Source organism: Canis lupus, chromosome 24, assembly GCF_003254725.2.
Source record: "Canis lupus dingo isolate Sandy chromosome 24, ASM325472v2, whole genome shotgun sequence".
NCBI lineage: Eukaryota > Metazoa > Chordata > Mammalia > Carnivora > Canidae > Canis > Canis lupus.
The window spans coordinates 34,851,071-34,865,560 of record NC_064266.1 but is presented as its reverse complement, the minus strand read 5'-3'; the positions used below and the strand labels follow the sequence as shown (position 1 = coordinate 34,865,560).

General features: G+C 49.9%; 1 protein-coding gene and 1 long non-coding RNA gene across 7 annotated transcripts in view; one reads left to right on the top strand and one right to left on the bottom strand.

Annotated features, from left to right (window-relative positions):
- Window positions 1-14,490, top strand: part of SULF2 (sulfatase 2) — a 118,793-nt gene that overhangs the window by 47,195 nt on the left and 57,108 nt on the right. For all 6 annotated transcript variants that reach the window (XM_025470344.3, XM_049100666.1, XM_025470347.3 and 3 more), the window contains exon 3: window positions 1,129-1,368. In XM_025470344.3, the coding sequence (XP_025326129.1) occupies window positions 1,129-1,368 (240 nt within the window). The remainder of the gene's footprint in view (window positions 1-1,128; window positions 1,369-14,490) is intronic.
- LOC125753568 (uncharacterized) lies at window positions 255-1,250 on the bottom strand. The gene is made up of 2 exons (XR_007405689.1): window positions 1,111-1,250; window positions 255-787 (listed from the first exon to the last, which is right to left on the bottom strand). It is a non-coding gene; the product is annotated as an uncharacterized LOC125753568 (long non-coding RNA).

Sequence of the window (14,490 nt, the reverse complement as noted above, 5' to 3'; positions counted from 1 at the left end):
AGAATGATCCCACCCCCAAGATCCTTAACTACGTCTGTAAAGATCCTTTTTCCAAGTAAGGCCACATTCCCATGTTTTGAGGGTTAGGACATGGAATCGGGGTGGAGGAGGGTTTGTATCACTCGAGCCAAGACAGATTCTAAGAACCATAAGGAAAAGGAAGCCAACGGAGTGTGGCCATAGAAGGATGAGAGAAAAGATTTCCATTGACTATTTCCCTAAACCTACTAAATATTCAAATACCAGCCATAGTATTATGCATCCACTCTGCAAACATTTATTGAGTGCCTGCGGTACATCACACATCATGGGGCCGCTGGGGATTGATAGCCTCTGCCCTTATGGGGAGAGACCCATGAAAACACCTACACACAGTAGGGCTTCTAGAACACAGGCGTTTCCTTTCCTCCCTAAGTGCCTTTCACTGTTATAGCTTCATTGAGAAACAAGAAAAGTCATGAATGAAGCCACAGTATCTGGTGGTATATAATTAAGTCCTAATAACACATGCTGCATGCGTACTAAGAGCTCGAGGAATCAGAAGCCAGAGCGATCCCTAGAAGAGGTGTGGCTTGGCCGATGGGTTGAATCTGGGGAGAGGTAGGAAGTGGATTCCAAAGTAGAAGGATCCATGTGGACAGAGGAGCAGAGCATTCAGTCGAGGAGTGTTCAGGGAGAAGGTGAGACCGGTGGGCTGGCATGGACAGATTTCAGAAGACGTGAACAATTCTTGGGAAGGTTCCAAACAAAACAGAGTATAATCTTCCCTTGGTTTACATAGTGGTTGCTTTCCCAAAAAACAAAAAAGGAATACACTGCATGTTAATAGCCTGCAAAAAAAAAAAAATGTTTACATGTAAACAGGGCTTGGATAATTTACAAACAAGTGTTGACCTGCTCCCCATGACCACCCACCCAGTGGGACTGCGGACCCAGGATATTTCTTGTGCAGGACAACCCCACCGTGCCTTGCCCACCCCCAGCCCACACAGGACAGTGGTGCCCCCTCCATCTGTCCGCAGAGATTTACAAATGCCACCCTGTTTGAGAACCACCATTGCCTCGTGGCCTGCTGGGGCACTAGTTAGGAACTGGCTGGCCGCACCTCACCTTGGCTCCTGCTTGCAGGTTCCATGCAGGTGATGAACAAGACCCGGCGCATCATGGAGCAGGGCGGGGCACACTTCATCAACGCCTTCGTGACCACGCCCATGTGCTGCCCCTCGCGCTCCTCCATCCTCACCGGAAAGTATGTCCACAACCACAACACCTACACCAACAACGAGAACTGCTCCTCACCCTCCTGGCAGGCGCAGCATGAGAGCCGCACCTTCGCCGTGTACCTCAATAGCACGGGCTACCGGACAGGTAAGGGGAACCAAGAGGCCGTGGGTGGGCAGGCAGGGAGCGTTGCAAGTGTCCTGGCCTCGGGCCAGCATGTGGTCCCTGTCCTGCGGGGATTTTAGATGTTTTAGGTAGCCCATAGACAACTTCATTTTAATTTAAAAGTTGTGCATTTATGCCTTAGAAAAATACAAAATGATTTGCCTATTGTCGTGAAAGAAACGGACCTTTTCAAAGGAATATGAATTTAAAAAAAAAAAAGAAGAGTCCATTTATAATAGCAAATATAATAGAGAGGCTAGAAGTCCTCATGTATGAGCTTGCATTCACTGTAAGTTATATTGGGGACTGATTTTTTTTACTTTAGACCATCAATATGGAAGAAGGTTCCAGAAGAACATTGGTGTATGGGGCGGGAATTAAAATTGGTGTGGAAAATAGAGAGGAGCATATGTGGGACTATGCAGCCACTCTGCAGAATGACCCGGGAGTTGACATGGACAGTTTGTCAACACTTGGCTGTCTGCACTACCCAATAAGCTCCATCTCTCCGGTGCTCAGTGCTGTGTGTGCTATCCCGGGGTGGGGCGGGGGTGGGGGCAGGTGGATACAAAGAGAATGGGGCTTCCTGTCAGTCTATCTTTTGGGAAGATACCTTAGTTGGTTCCCAAGGCTCATCTGCCAGCCTGCTGGCCTCAGACAAAGACACAATGATAAACACTCATCTCTAGCACCACTGCAAAATCCTCCAAACTCCATTAAATTGAATTTTTAAAAAATGAATACTCTCCTCTTTGGGTAAGGAGCCAAGGCAGTTGCGAAATCAGACTCCATGACTGGGATCTTGCTACCCCAGGGATGCATCCACATGACAAGGGGTTTGTTTGGTGGGAATGACAGGAGGAAAAGACCAAGACCTCTGTTGGGTAACTTCAGAGATGAAGCAGCCTTCTAGGCTTAGGGAGCGGGGCAGGGAGGCTTTCCCTCAGATACATGTGAGGCTAGTGGGGCACATAGTGGGGTGGGGAGAAAGAAGAATGTGTTTCCTTGCAGGTTGATTCTCCTGCCACAGTAACCCAGAAAGTGGATCCTCCTGAGAGAACTAGGAAGGCCTCAATCCTATACACATAAGCCTGTTGGTTCCCAGGTCTCAGCAGAAAGCCACATGTGTCAGAGTTTACCATGAGCACCGCCCCCCCCACCCCCCCCCCACCCCCCGCCGGCAGTTGTAGGATTCTGCGTGCAAGTAGAAGAAGCAGAACAGGGTCCTGCAGCAGACCAGAGGGCTCCTACTGAAAGGGGCATCTGCCACTGAGGCCCAGATAATTATAACCGTTCATGCTCAGGGGTACCAACCTTCAAATATTTCTAACCTGAATTTTTAGCTGTAACCTACTGATATTTAAAAAAAAAAAAAAAAAACGTTGCCAAATCAATGTTTTTAAATGTACCCTATGGGCCAAACAAAAGCTATCTGAAGGCAGAATGTAGCTCACACCCTTTTAGAACATCTGACTAAAAGATCTATGTAGAAAACTTAAGATCTGAACTTAGAGGAAAGGATTTCAGTTTTTCGCTATTGAGTATGATGTTAGCTGTGGGCTTGTCATATAGGGCCTCTGTTATGTTGAGGTACATTCCTTCTGTACCCACTTTGTTGAGAGTTTTTATCATAAATAGATGTTGGATTTTGACAAATGCTTTCCCTGCACCTGTTGAGGTGATTGTATGTTTTTCATCCCTCATTTTTAATATGGTCTATCACCTAGATCAACTTGCATATGCATTCATGCATCCCTTGAGTAAATCCCACCTGATCATGGGGTGTCATCCTCTTATTGCATTGTTGAATTCAGTTTACTCATATTTTGTTGAGGGTTTTTGCATATGTGTTCATCAGGGATATTGGCCGATAATTTACTTTTCTTGTGGTGTTCCTTGTCTGGTTATGGTATCAGGGTAACGCCAGCCTCACAGAATGAGTCTAACAGTGTTTTCTCCTCTTCTGTGTTTTGGAGGAATTTGAGAAGGATTGATATTAATTCTTCTTTAAATGTTTGGTAGGATTCCCCAGTGAAGCCCTCTGGCTGTGGACTTTTGTCTGTTGGGAGTTTTTAGATCACTGGCTCAGTCTCCTTACCAGTAAATGGTCTATTCATTCCCTATTTGCTCATGATTCAGTCTTGTTAAGATACATGTTTCTAGGAATTTATCCATTTCTTCTAGGTTGTCCAGTTTGTGGGTGCATAGTTCATAGTTGCTCATAGTAGTCTTGTGATCCTTTGTATTCCTGTGTAACACCTCTCATTTCTGGTTTTATTTGAGTCCTCTCTCCTTTACTTGGTGAATCTAGCTAATGATTTGTCCATTTGACGTACCTTTTCAAAGAACCAGCTCTTCGTTTCATTGATCTTTTCTGTTGTTGTTTTAGTCTCTTATTTCATTTACTTTCATTACAATCTTTGTGATTTTCTTCCTTCTACTGACTTTGGGCTTTGTTCTTCTTTTCCTAGTTCCTTGAGGTGTAAAGTGGGATGGCTGATTTGAGATTGTTCTTATTTCTTGATGTGGCACTTATCGCTATGAACTTCCCTCTTGGAACTGCTTTTGCTGCATCCCATATACTTTCAGACGTTTTCTTTCCATTTTCATTTGTCTCGGGTTTTTTTTTTTTTTTTTTCTTGATTTCCTGTTTGGCCCACTGATTGTTCAACAGCATGTTGTTGACTCTCCCCATATTTGTGAATTTTCCAGTTTTCTTCTTGTGATTGATTTCGAGTTTCATACCATTGTGGTTGGAAAATATGCTTGATATGATTTCAGTTTTCTTAAATGCCTTAAGATTTGTTTTGTGGTCCCACATATGATCTGTCCCAGAGAATGTTCCATGTGCACTTGAGAAGAATGTGTGTTCTGTTGCTTTGGAATGGAATGTTCTGTAAATGTTAAGTCTATCTGGTCTACTGTGTCATTTAAGGCCAATGTTTTCTTACAATTATCTGTCTTGATGACCTATCCATTGATGAAAGCGGGGTATTAAAGTCCCCTACTATCATTGTGTTGTTGTCTCTCTCTCTCTTTAGGTCTGTTAATATTTGCTTTATATATTTAGGTGTTCCTAAATTGACCAGAGATTCAGCTACTCTCCATTTCTCCCTGTACCTCATTGATAAGAAATGAGTCAAGTGAGCACATGTGACTGCAGAGGAGCTTAAGGAATGCAGTCTCCATTCTGGGTGATCATTTTTCCAGCTAGAAATTCTCTTCTGTAAGGAAAAGAAGAAAGCAGATGCTGAGGGAAGATTACCAAACAATAGTAACAGTTCACAACTGCTTGGGTGCATGACACCCTTTTGAGTACAAAAGATCAGCCTGGGGATCCCTGGGTGGCGCAGCGGTTTGGCGCCTGCCTTTGGCCCAGGGCGCGATCCTGGAGACCCGGGATCGAGACTCACATCGGGCTCCCAGTGCATGGAGACTGCTTCTCTCTCTGCCTGTGTCTCTGCCTCTCTCTCTCTCTCTGTGTGACTATCATAAATAAATTTTTAAAAAAAATTTTTTTTAAATATTAAAAAAAAAATCAGCCTGAATGGTGTAAGACTAGAATCAGAAAAATGTTCCTTAAGTGGACCAACTGTGGACCAACATTTCATGTAAATAGTGCATTTAGTTGGGCATTTTACCTTGGGGGAAAAAAGGAAACTACATTTTGAAAATAACCTTATTTGATGTCATATCTCATAGCAACAAACTGTTTTATTGTGATTGTGACTAATGGGTTGATTCTTTAAGCAAATGGGTTGCTGAAGTGACAGAGGTGGGGTGTGACTTGTCCAAAAATTGAAATGATAACACAATATGATGTCCTTTACTGAACCTGCAGTGTGCATAGCAAAATCATAGCAGGTCATTTTTGCAAAAGCATTTGGGATTTGATCAGTTTTCCCAAGGGCCTCTCTGACTCATTTGACTTCTGAATCTTCTCCCATGAAGTACTTACTACCTCCTCATCCTTTCCAGTGGCCCCTTCTTCAATTACCTCATGGATCAGAATATTGTTTGTCAATGGATTTGCATGTGCTTCAAGCTGTCCTCCAGCATCCCTTTAATTAATTTCATAAACCCTGACGTCTTTTACAAGATTGGCATGTTCATTTGGCAAACATCTTACTATCTGCTATCCTGTGCTTGCAGTAGAGACGGACAAAGGACGAAGTGAGAGATGTGAGGCTGAGGCAGGATAAATACCAGTTTGTTCATGGGTATTTCTGTATGTTGGCTTCCTCTGTCTCTGGGGACTTGGATCTCGATTATAAATACCCTGAAAGGGATGAATTGCATCCTCAGTTTTTGCAAAATGCCCTCAGTCAACTTTTAGCACGTGTCAGCTGCCTGAGTCTGCTCACTTGCATTGCATATGTACAGGTCAAAGTTCTGGAATGTTCTGGCAATGACATTCCTCTTTGCAAAGCCGTTGAGAACAAGGACTCTGCCTGGGTGCGAATCCTGATTCCACCACTTTCTAACTGAGTGAATTTGGACAAGTTATTTAACTTCTTAGTTTTGGTTATCTCGAGTAAGGATAACAATGTAACTCAGCTCCTAAGGTTTTGTGTGGATTGAGTGTTAGAACAGTGATACGCAGTCAGCACTTGAGCAGTGCTCACCCTGATGATGTAGCAGAGTGTCGCACGACCTATCCCAGAGCAATGTGCCCAGGAATGTCATGATAGATAAGCTTGGGTGGTGAGAATAAGTTGTGCACGTGGATCAAAATTGGCAGCTCAACCTCTCTGGTAATCAGCAAAATGCAAATTAAGGCAACAATGGCCATATCGAATATTCAGAGGCCCCATCACACCGAAGGTTGGTGATGTGGGAATACGGAGCCCTGTACATTAGTATATGTGTGGGCAGGGAGTGCACCCTGGCACCTCCACTGCCAATGAGCGATTTGATTTCTGGCAAAGCGGAATTCCGGGGCTGTGAGAACAAGGAGGAGGGGAAGCATACCTAGGTGGCGATCCCAGATTTCCACCCCCCTGCTCTGGTCGGAGGAGAGGGGACACCTTTTCTGGCGCTTGCTGGCAAATCAGACAGAAGCACCCATTGTCTTCTTGGGGTAATGCTCTCCCATTCCACGCTGCCATCTGAGTCTGGCAGTTCTGAGGTTGTTTCTGTGCCCAGCCTCTGCCATCTGGTACAGACTTTTGTAGAGATGTGGGCACTGGTGGCCAGCCTTCGGCCCCTCCCTCATCATGTTCTAGAATGTACCGGGGGAGGCAGGGCGGGGGGTGGGGGGTGGGGATGGGGGTGGTAACAGGCCTCTCATTACAAGCTTGGGCTGCATCAGGGCCCCTGGTTGGAGCTGTTTTGAAATTTGGCCTTGAGCACCCCAATTATTTCACTCTTCTGCTCACTCAAAGCTGGGGAGGGAGGTCAGCCGAGGATCTGCACTACTTGGCTGTCAACCTTGGGCGGCTGCCCTCACTTGGGGGGCAGGGGCTCCGTGCCATCACGCCTGCCCTGGCAGGGCCCGTGAAGCGTTGGTGGAGGCTGGGGCAGCCTCCTCTCACACAGGAGGCCAGAGAGGCCGTCCCTGGGCATGCTGGCATCCCCGACAAGACTCGCTGCTGGCGTGTGTGTGTGTCTGTGTGTAAGTATATTCTGTGTAAGTGTATTCTGTGTCTGTGTGTGTCTCTGTGTGTAAGTGTATTCTGTGTCTCTGTGTGAGTGTCCGTGTGTGTAAGTGTATTCTGTGTGTGTGTCTCTGTAAGTGTATTCTGTGTCTCTGTGTATGTGTCTGTGTCTAAGTGTAATCTGTGTATCTGTGTGTATGTAAGTATATTCTGTATATGTGTCTAAGTGTAAGTGTATTCTGTGTGTGTCTGTGTCTCTGTGTCTGTGTAAGTGTATTCTGTGTATGTCTGTGTGTCTGTGTAAGTGCATTCTTGCGTGTGTCTGTGTAAGTGTATTCTCAGTGTGTGTCTGTGTGTGTGTGTGACCTCGTAGACGCGAGGACTGCTGTTCGAGTTCCACCCTCCCTCTCCACCCCTCCGTGTGACCTGCCTTTCGCCTCTTGCCCTGAACCCCACAGTGAACCCGAATCTGGCCCCCGGCTCCCCGCCCAGCGCCTGCCCTCACAAGGGCGCCTGGCATTTCGGCCTCCAGTGGCCGATGGCTCCAAGGCCGTCCCACGGCTTCCCGCTCAGGCCAGAACCTCCGTGTCATTCCTGCTTTTCGTCCTCCCCGCCACCCCGCACCCAGCTGTCAGCACACCCCCGCCTGCCCCTCTGCGGGGTAAGGGTTACCCGGGGTCACCACCGCCACCTCTCCTCCCCGCTGCGCCCTGTTCCCGCCTTAGCAGCAGGAGGGTCCTGATGACCTGCCCCCCTGCCCTCACCTTCTGTCCATCCCCCTCCATCCCCCCACTCCTCCCAGTTTCCCAAACAGTCCACCTGGCCCCCCTCACTTGTGCTCATTCTTTCCTTTTCTGGAAACTTCTTCCCTACACACCTGAGTGGCCTGTTGACTCCCTTCCCTCCAATCTTTAACTAGCCCCTCCTCAGAGAAGCCTTCCCTGACTAGCCCTTCTGGGAGGGTTCCTTTCCCCTTGCTGTCCCCTCACCCTGCTTTATCTTCCCTCAGACCTCTTGTCACCACGTAACATGTATCTGTATATTTGTTCTCCAGCCTCCCAAGTTAAAGGATGTTCTCATCCCCCCTTCTTCCCCCTTCGGGGTTCCCTAGCCTCCTCTTGCCTCATCATCCCCCCTTGTGTTCCCTTTGGGGCTCCCTAGCCTCCTCCCGCCTCATCTGTCCGGCCCCCTCCAGCACCCCCCTCCAGCACTCACCCCCCTCTAGCACTCACCCCCCTCTAGCACTCACCCCCCTCCAGCACTCAAGTGTGCTCATCTCACCGGTTGCCTCCCTTGGAACCCACTCCAGTAAGCAGGGAGCACCTAGGCGGTCCTCTCCAGCATCCCCGTGCCTGGAACAGGGTGCGCCCCGTCCTAGGCACTTGGGGAGCCCAGCCGGGTAGGCGAATGTCCCATCCAGAGCCAGCCCCCCCCCCACACCCACCCAGCTCCCTGTACTCCTCCCTCCTCTCCCCTCCTGCTCCTCCCACCCCCCACCCTCCGGCCCCTCCTCCTTCCTTCTGGGCCCTGCTGCACCAGAGAAGAAAGGACTTGGATTCTTCCTGCGGGGCGCCCCCTCGGTGGTGCAGCTGTCCCTCCTGCACAATGGTAGCCTTCTCTGTGCTTGGCCTCTCTCCTGTCTGAGTTCCCCACTCCCCCCTCTCCCCTCCAGCGAGCACACACACCCCTGCACACCCAGCTCACTTCATCCTCCTCCAGCGCTCCCCCCCGCAACTGCGGCCTGGGGGTGTGACCACTGAGCATTTGTACCCTGCGGAGGAACGCACCTTAGGAGCGCTGACGGAAGTCAGGCAGCCCCCCACAGCCCGGGCTGGCCCTGGGCATCCTTAGGAGGGATGCGTGTGTCACATCCATGTTCATCTTCAAGCTAAATTCCTTTTAACTCCAACGTCATGGCCTTCCCTTTCTCCAAGATCTTTAAGTTTCAAAACAAGTAGAACATTGGTGCAGGAGTCTAGAGAATTTGGTTCTGCGTCTGTCACCTCAAGCTGAGACCTGGCCACCTCTGGCCTCTGTTTCCCCATCTATGCCTCAGTCTCTCATCTGTGCAATGGTGTTACAGCATAGGTGCAGAAGTTCCCCAGGGCCTTTGAGGTGACTCCACCCTTGAAGGTCATGTGCCTAGTGCCCACACATTTGGGAGGGGAGCTCCCTGGGGCCCGAGGAGAAGGGGGCCACTTGGCAAGACAGAAAGTGGGTGGGTGTACTTCTCAACTTTTTAAAAGCTGGTGTGAGGCTGATGGGTGGAGATTCCTATTTGCCTCCCTGGCGACACACCAGCAGAGACTCTCTCTGTCCCAGCCCGGGGGCTGGTGTATCAGTTTCCTGTGGCCGCTGTAACAAAAGCCTCACAAACTGGGTGGCTTCAAACAATAGGAATATAATCTCTCACAGTTCTGGAAGCCAGAAGCCCAAAATCAGGTGTTAGCAGGGAGGCTCTTGGGGAGGACCCTTCCTTGGGGAAGCTGAAGGCTCTTAGGGAGGACTCTTCCTTGGGGGGAGGCTGAAGGCTCTTGGGGAGGACTCTTCCTTGGGAGGCTGATGGCTCTTGGGGAGGACTCTTCCTTGGGGGGAGGCTGATGGCTCTTGGGGAAGACCCTTCCTTGGGGGGAGGCTGAAGGCTCTTGGGGAGGACTCTTCCTTGGGGGGAGGCTGAAGGCTCTTGGGGAGGACTCTTCCTTGGGGGGAGGCTGAAGGCTCTTGGGGAGGGCTCTTCCTTGGGGGGAGGCTGAAGGCTCTTGGGAAGGACTCTTCCTTGGGAGGCTGAAGGTTCTTGGGGAGGACCCTTCCTTGAGGGGAGGCTGAGGGCTCTTGGGGAAGACCCTTCCTTGAGGGGAGGCTGAAAAGGCTCTTGGGGAGGACTCTTCCTCGGGAGGCTGAAGGCTCTTGGGGAGGACCCTTCCTTGAGGGGAGGCTGAGGGCTCATGGGGAAGACCCTTCCTTGAGGGGAGGCTGAAAAGGCTCTTGGGGAGGACTCTTCCTTGGGGGGAGGCTAAAGGCTCTTGGGGAGGACTCTTCCTTGGGGGGAGGCTGAAGGCTCTTGGGGAGGACTCTTCCTTGGGGGGAGGCTGATGGCTCTTGGGGAGGACTCTTCCTTGGGGGGAGGCTGATGGCTCTTGGGGAAGACCCTTCCTTGGGGGGAGGCTGAAGGCTCTTGGGGAGGACTCTTCCTTGGGGGGAGGCTGAAGGCTCTTGGGGAGGGCTCTTCCTTGCAGGGAGGCTGAAGGCTCTTGGGGAGGACTCTTCCTTGGGAGGCTGAAGGCTCTTGGGGAGGACCCTTCCTTGTGTCCTCCAGCTTCTGGGGGTTGCTGGAAGTCTTTGGTAGTCCTCAGCTTGTAGCTCCCGTGCTCCCATCTCTGCCTCCCTGAGGGGATCTCTCTTCACATGGCCGCCTGCACACATCCATGTCCAAACTCCCCTCTTCTAAGGACATGAGTCCCTGGATGAGGCCCCACCATAATCCAATATGACCTCATCTTAAGTGGACGACATCTACAATGACCCTATTTCCAAATTAAGTCACGTTCACACGTACCCGGAGTTAGAACTTGAACGTATATTCTGGGGGACACAATTCACCCCACCTTGGCTAGGATCTTTCAGGCACACCACCTTCTTTAATCCCCATAGTGACACATTACCCTCCATTAAAGCTGCAGAATCTTGTGTTGAATGAGAAAACCCTGCAGACCATCAGGGACTCTCCTCCCCCTCCCCTCCAGCTGTGGTCCTCAGTGTGGCGCCCTGTGGCCACCTAGCCCATGGGCAACTTGCTTTGGTTCCACCTACAGGGTCTCTAATTTCAGTGGGCATTAAAATAATTGTGGAAGTCAAATAAAAGTAAGAAGCATGTCGCTATGTTGGGGGGATATGTAAAGCCTACCCTCGAGCCTCCAAGGGTTTGAGGTAGTTTTCAGGCTAAGTGTGACCTTTTGCCGTCTCGCTCTCTGGCACGAGCTGCCACTCTCCTGAACATTCTAGAAGGGTCTACACTAGAGCTGCTGGCTCCAACACGGTAGCCACTGGCCACTGGGAACTACTTAACTTTAAGTTAATTAAAAATAAACCAAATTAAAAATTTGGTTTTTTAGTCACACTAGGCACATTCCAAGTGCCCAGGAGGCACACATGGATGCCAGCGTGGATGGTGGAGATACAGAACATGTTCTATCATCACAAAAGTCCTCTTGGGCAGCCTTGGGGTGTAGAGTGTAATTCAAGCAAATTTTGGAGAAGGACACACGGACCTTTCAGAATATGAAAAGAATGACAATGATAATTTTTAAAAATGCAGGCTGTTCCTATTACTCCTTTACCACACCCAGACTTTGTGTCGGGAGCATGACTCGTCTAACTTAATCGCCACCCGTGCCTGTGAAGTGGGTGCCTCCCCTCTTCCTCCTGCTGCATTCCCCTCAGGCCCGAGCTCCACATCTGGTCCTTTGCCCTGACTCTCCAGGCCTTCCCAGGCCGCTCTGAGGCTGGGCCGCGGGTCGGGGTTCAGGATCATGGGGCAGCTACCCAGGAGGGCTCCAGCCTGGGGCCTATGGGTCCCACCCGTCCACGGACAGGTCCTCCTGCTCCAAGCACCTGGCCCATCCCGCCCCTTGGCCAGCAGGTCACTTGCAGCTGTGCCGTCGTGGGGAGAGGGCAAATCGGGTGCCTCTCCGCGTCTGCCCTCCCCAGGCCGCAGAGTGGTCCGCTTTCTGCAATGCCTGCATGAGCCCTTTTCTCCCCAGAGAAACCGAACTCTGACGCCTGGAGGAGCCAGGACGCAGCACCCCACGGCAGATGTGCCCATGGGATGATGGATGGGACCAAGAGGTGCCAGATGTTCTCATTTGTCAGAAGTGTGACACCCAGATTTTTATGTGAAGTGGTCCCGATTTCAAATGTGAACTGTTTGCTCTACTTTTAAAAAATAAATTAAAACACCAGGCAGGCCCAAAGCAAACACACCTGTGGGATGGATTCAGCCCACAGGCCAGTGGCTTGAGGAGGGACGGCTAACCTGGTGGCTCCCAAGGGAGCACACTGCCCCCTAGGGGCTAAAATCTACGAAAGTGTCCCTAGTGGGTGTAAAAGTTGGGGATGCTGCTGGCGGTTAGGGGCGGGAGCAGGGGCCTTCTATGGCCTGCTGAGCACCCAGAGAGCCCTACCCGGCCCCCAAATTGCCTTGCGTCCCATGAGGCTTCCGAGTCTCCCACCAGATCATTATACGAGTGGATTCTTCTGCAGGTATTGTGGTCTGAGCCTGGACCCTAAGTCCGATTTATACCTAAACACCAGAGGTATTCACAGTTTTAGTACACTCTGAATTTTCCAGGAATGTAAGTGATAAGTACATGGAAGGAATATTGTACTTGAATGCAAAACTTTTCCAGGACTTATTCCATATTACTGAATATCTGGGCGCCCAGGGCAGGGCCGCCGGAAGCACTTGGATTGCAAGTGCCACGGGCCCACCCAGCCTGCGTCTGGGGCTCACACGCCTCCGAACCTGTGTGTAGGTACCACCTGGCTACGCCATGGTGTCTGCTTGATGGATGTGCTCAAAAGTTCATACAGAAATTTTTCTGTTATGAATTGCCTTCCTTTTATTTTTCTTGTAGATTGTAATTAGGGCATTGTATGGATTTTTTTTTTTTTTTTTTTTTGGAAAAAAAAATATGCCTAGGTGGCATAGTTTTCTTTCTGGAAAATAAAGGAATGTTACAAAATATCTGTCATAGAAATGGACATCTAATGGTGTTGAGAGCTGGGTCTTCAAAGGATCAGCTTAGTGTCACCTTCCTCCAAGGTGATAATTAAATATCCAGTGATTGACAGTCTCCCCAGGCCTTGTTCCGAGAGTCTGTTGTGGGTTTTCTCTGCCTGCCCCCAGCGCCCACCCCTCATTCCATCCTTCTGGACAAAACCGTGCTTTAAAAGGGGCAGAAGGATTTTCAAATGCCACCCTTCCTGATGTCGACCTGGCAGGAGATAAAACCTGTCACTAGTGCTGGGGGAGCCCACCATGCCCAGCTAGTAAGTTTCCAGAACATGGATGGGCCCCAGCTTTCATTTGCTAGAGATGCATGATCCTCGCAAGGAGTGAGTGGCCAAGGGCAGCGTGTAATTCGAGGCACAAACAGCCCGCCCTCCACATCTCCAATACCGTGATGGCTCAGCCCTCCTCAGTAGCAATGACCTTGCCACAAACAGGCAGGAGCAGCCCTCAGCCTCCACTCCAGCTATTTGCTCGTCCCCAACGATTAGCCATTCCTCCTCTGCACCCGACACCGAGAGGAAGCTTTGAAAAATGGAATTCTAATCATGTCACTCCCTGGCCACGACCTTCCGCTGATGCATCATGCCTGATGCTCTTGGAATAACTTGCCAGAGCTGCCAAGGCCTTGCTCAGCCTCAGCCTATTCTTCTGTCCACATCTCCTACCTCTCTTCCTTTCTAACCACACTCAAACTGCCTGGCCTCTTTGCTGTTCCTCAAACATTCTGAGGTCATACTTACCCCAGGACCTTTGCACTTGTGGTTGCATCTGCCTGCAGCACTGCCCACACAGCTTGTTTCTTGTAACCATTCACCTTCCGTATCTAACACCCCTGTTGCTTTCCTGACCTCCCTTCATGAATTAGCCCTCCCCAACCCCTGTCACACTCTGCCATGATACCCTGCTCTCTATCCTTTGTAGGATTTATCGCTCCTTTGACATGATCTCAGGTGTTTTGAATTTATTTCTTGCATGGTGTGTTCACTGCTGTATCCTTCCATCCCAACAATAGTGCCAGGCAGGTATTGGGTACCCAATAAAGATTTGAACGAACAGATGACTCTTCGGCCTTAGGTGTGAAGTAAGCAGAAAATGAGAACAAAATGGAATTTGGATTACTGTCTCCCCCTTCCGGCATTCAGAAATATAATTGCCATTAGTTCAGGCCAATTTAGCCGAGTGTCTGCATTCAAACATTGTCATCAGAGCCTGTCTTTCTGCTTCTTGGATTTTTTCATTTGGGTTAGCTTTATTCTTAGGAAGGTTCTGCTTTGTGAGGGGAGGATGGCCCGTAGTGACCCTGGCTGAAAGAGAGAGCCTCTTCCCAAAGCTCCAGCAGAAGTCTCAGGGGAGGCTTTCATTGGCTCAGCGGGGGTCATACGCCCCTTTCTTACCCAATCACAGAGGCCAGGGAAGAGGCGACACCCTGATTGGCCAAGCCCAGATCAGGTGCCTAGCCCAGGAGCTGGGAGCCAGAAACATTCTCACCTGAGTAGGTACCTCGGAAGGCACAGTTACCAAAAGACAGGAGAATGGATGCTGGGCAGAAAAATAAAACAGATGTCTGCTGTAGAAACCCAAATCCAGCTTCCCCCCTCAAGGAGCAAGTGGAAGGAGGCATTTCTCCCAGCTCGCTCTGCTTCCAGCACAAGCTGCCTCCTTCATGCGTAATTATGCCCTCACCTTCCTCATCTGCTTTCCCACAGTTCTCAGTTC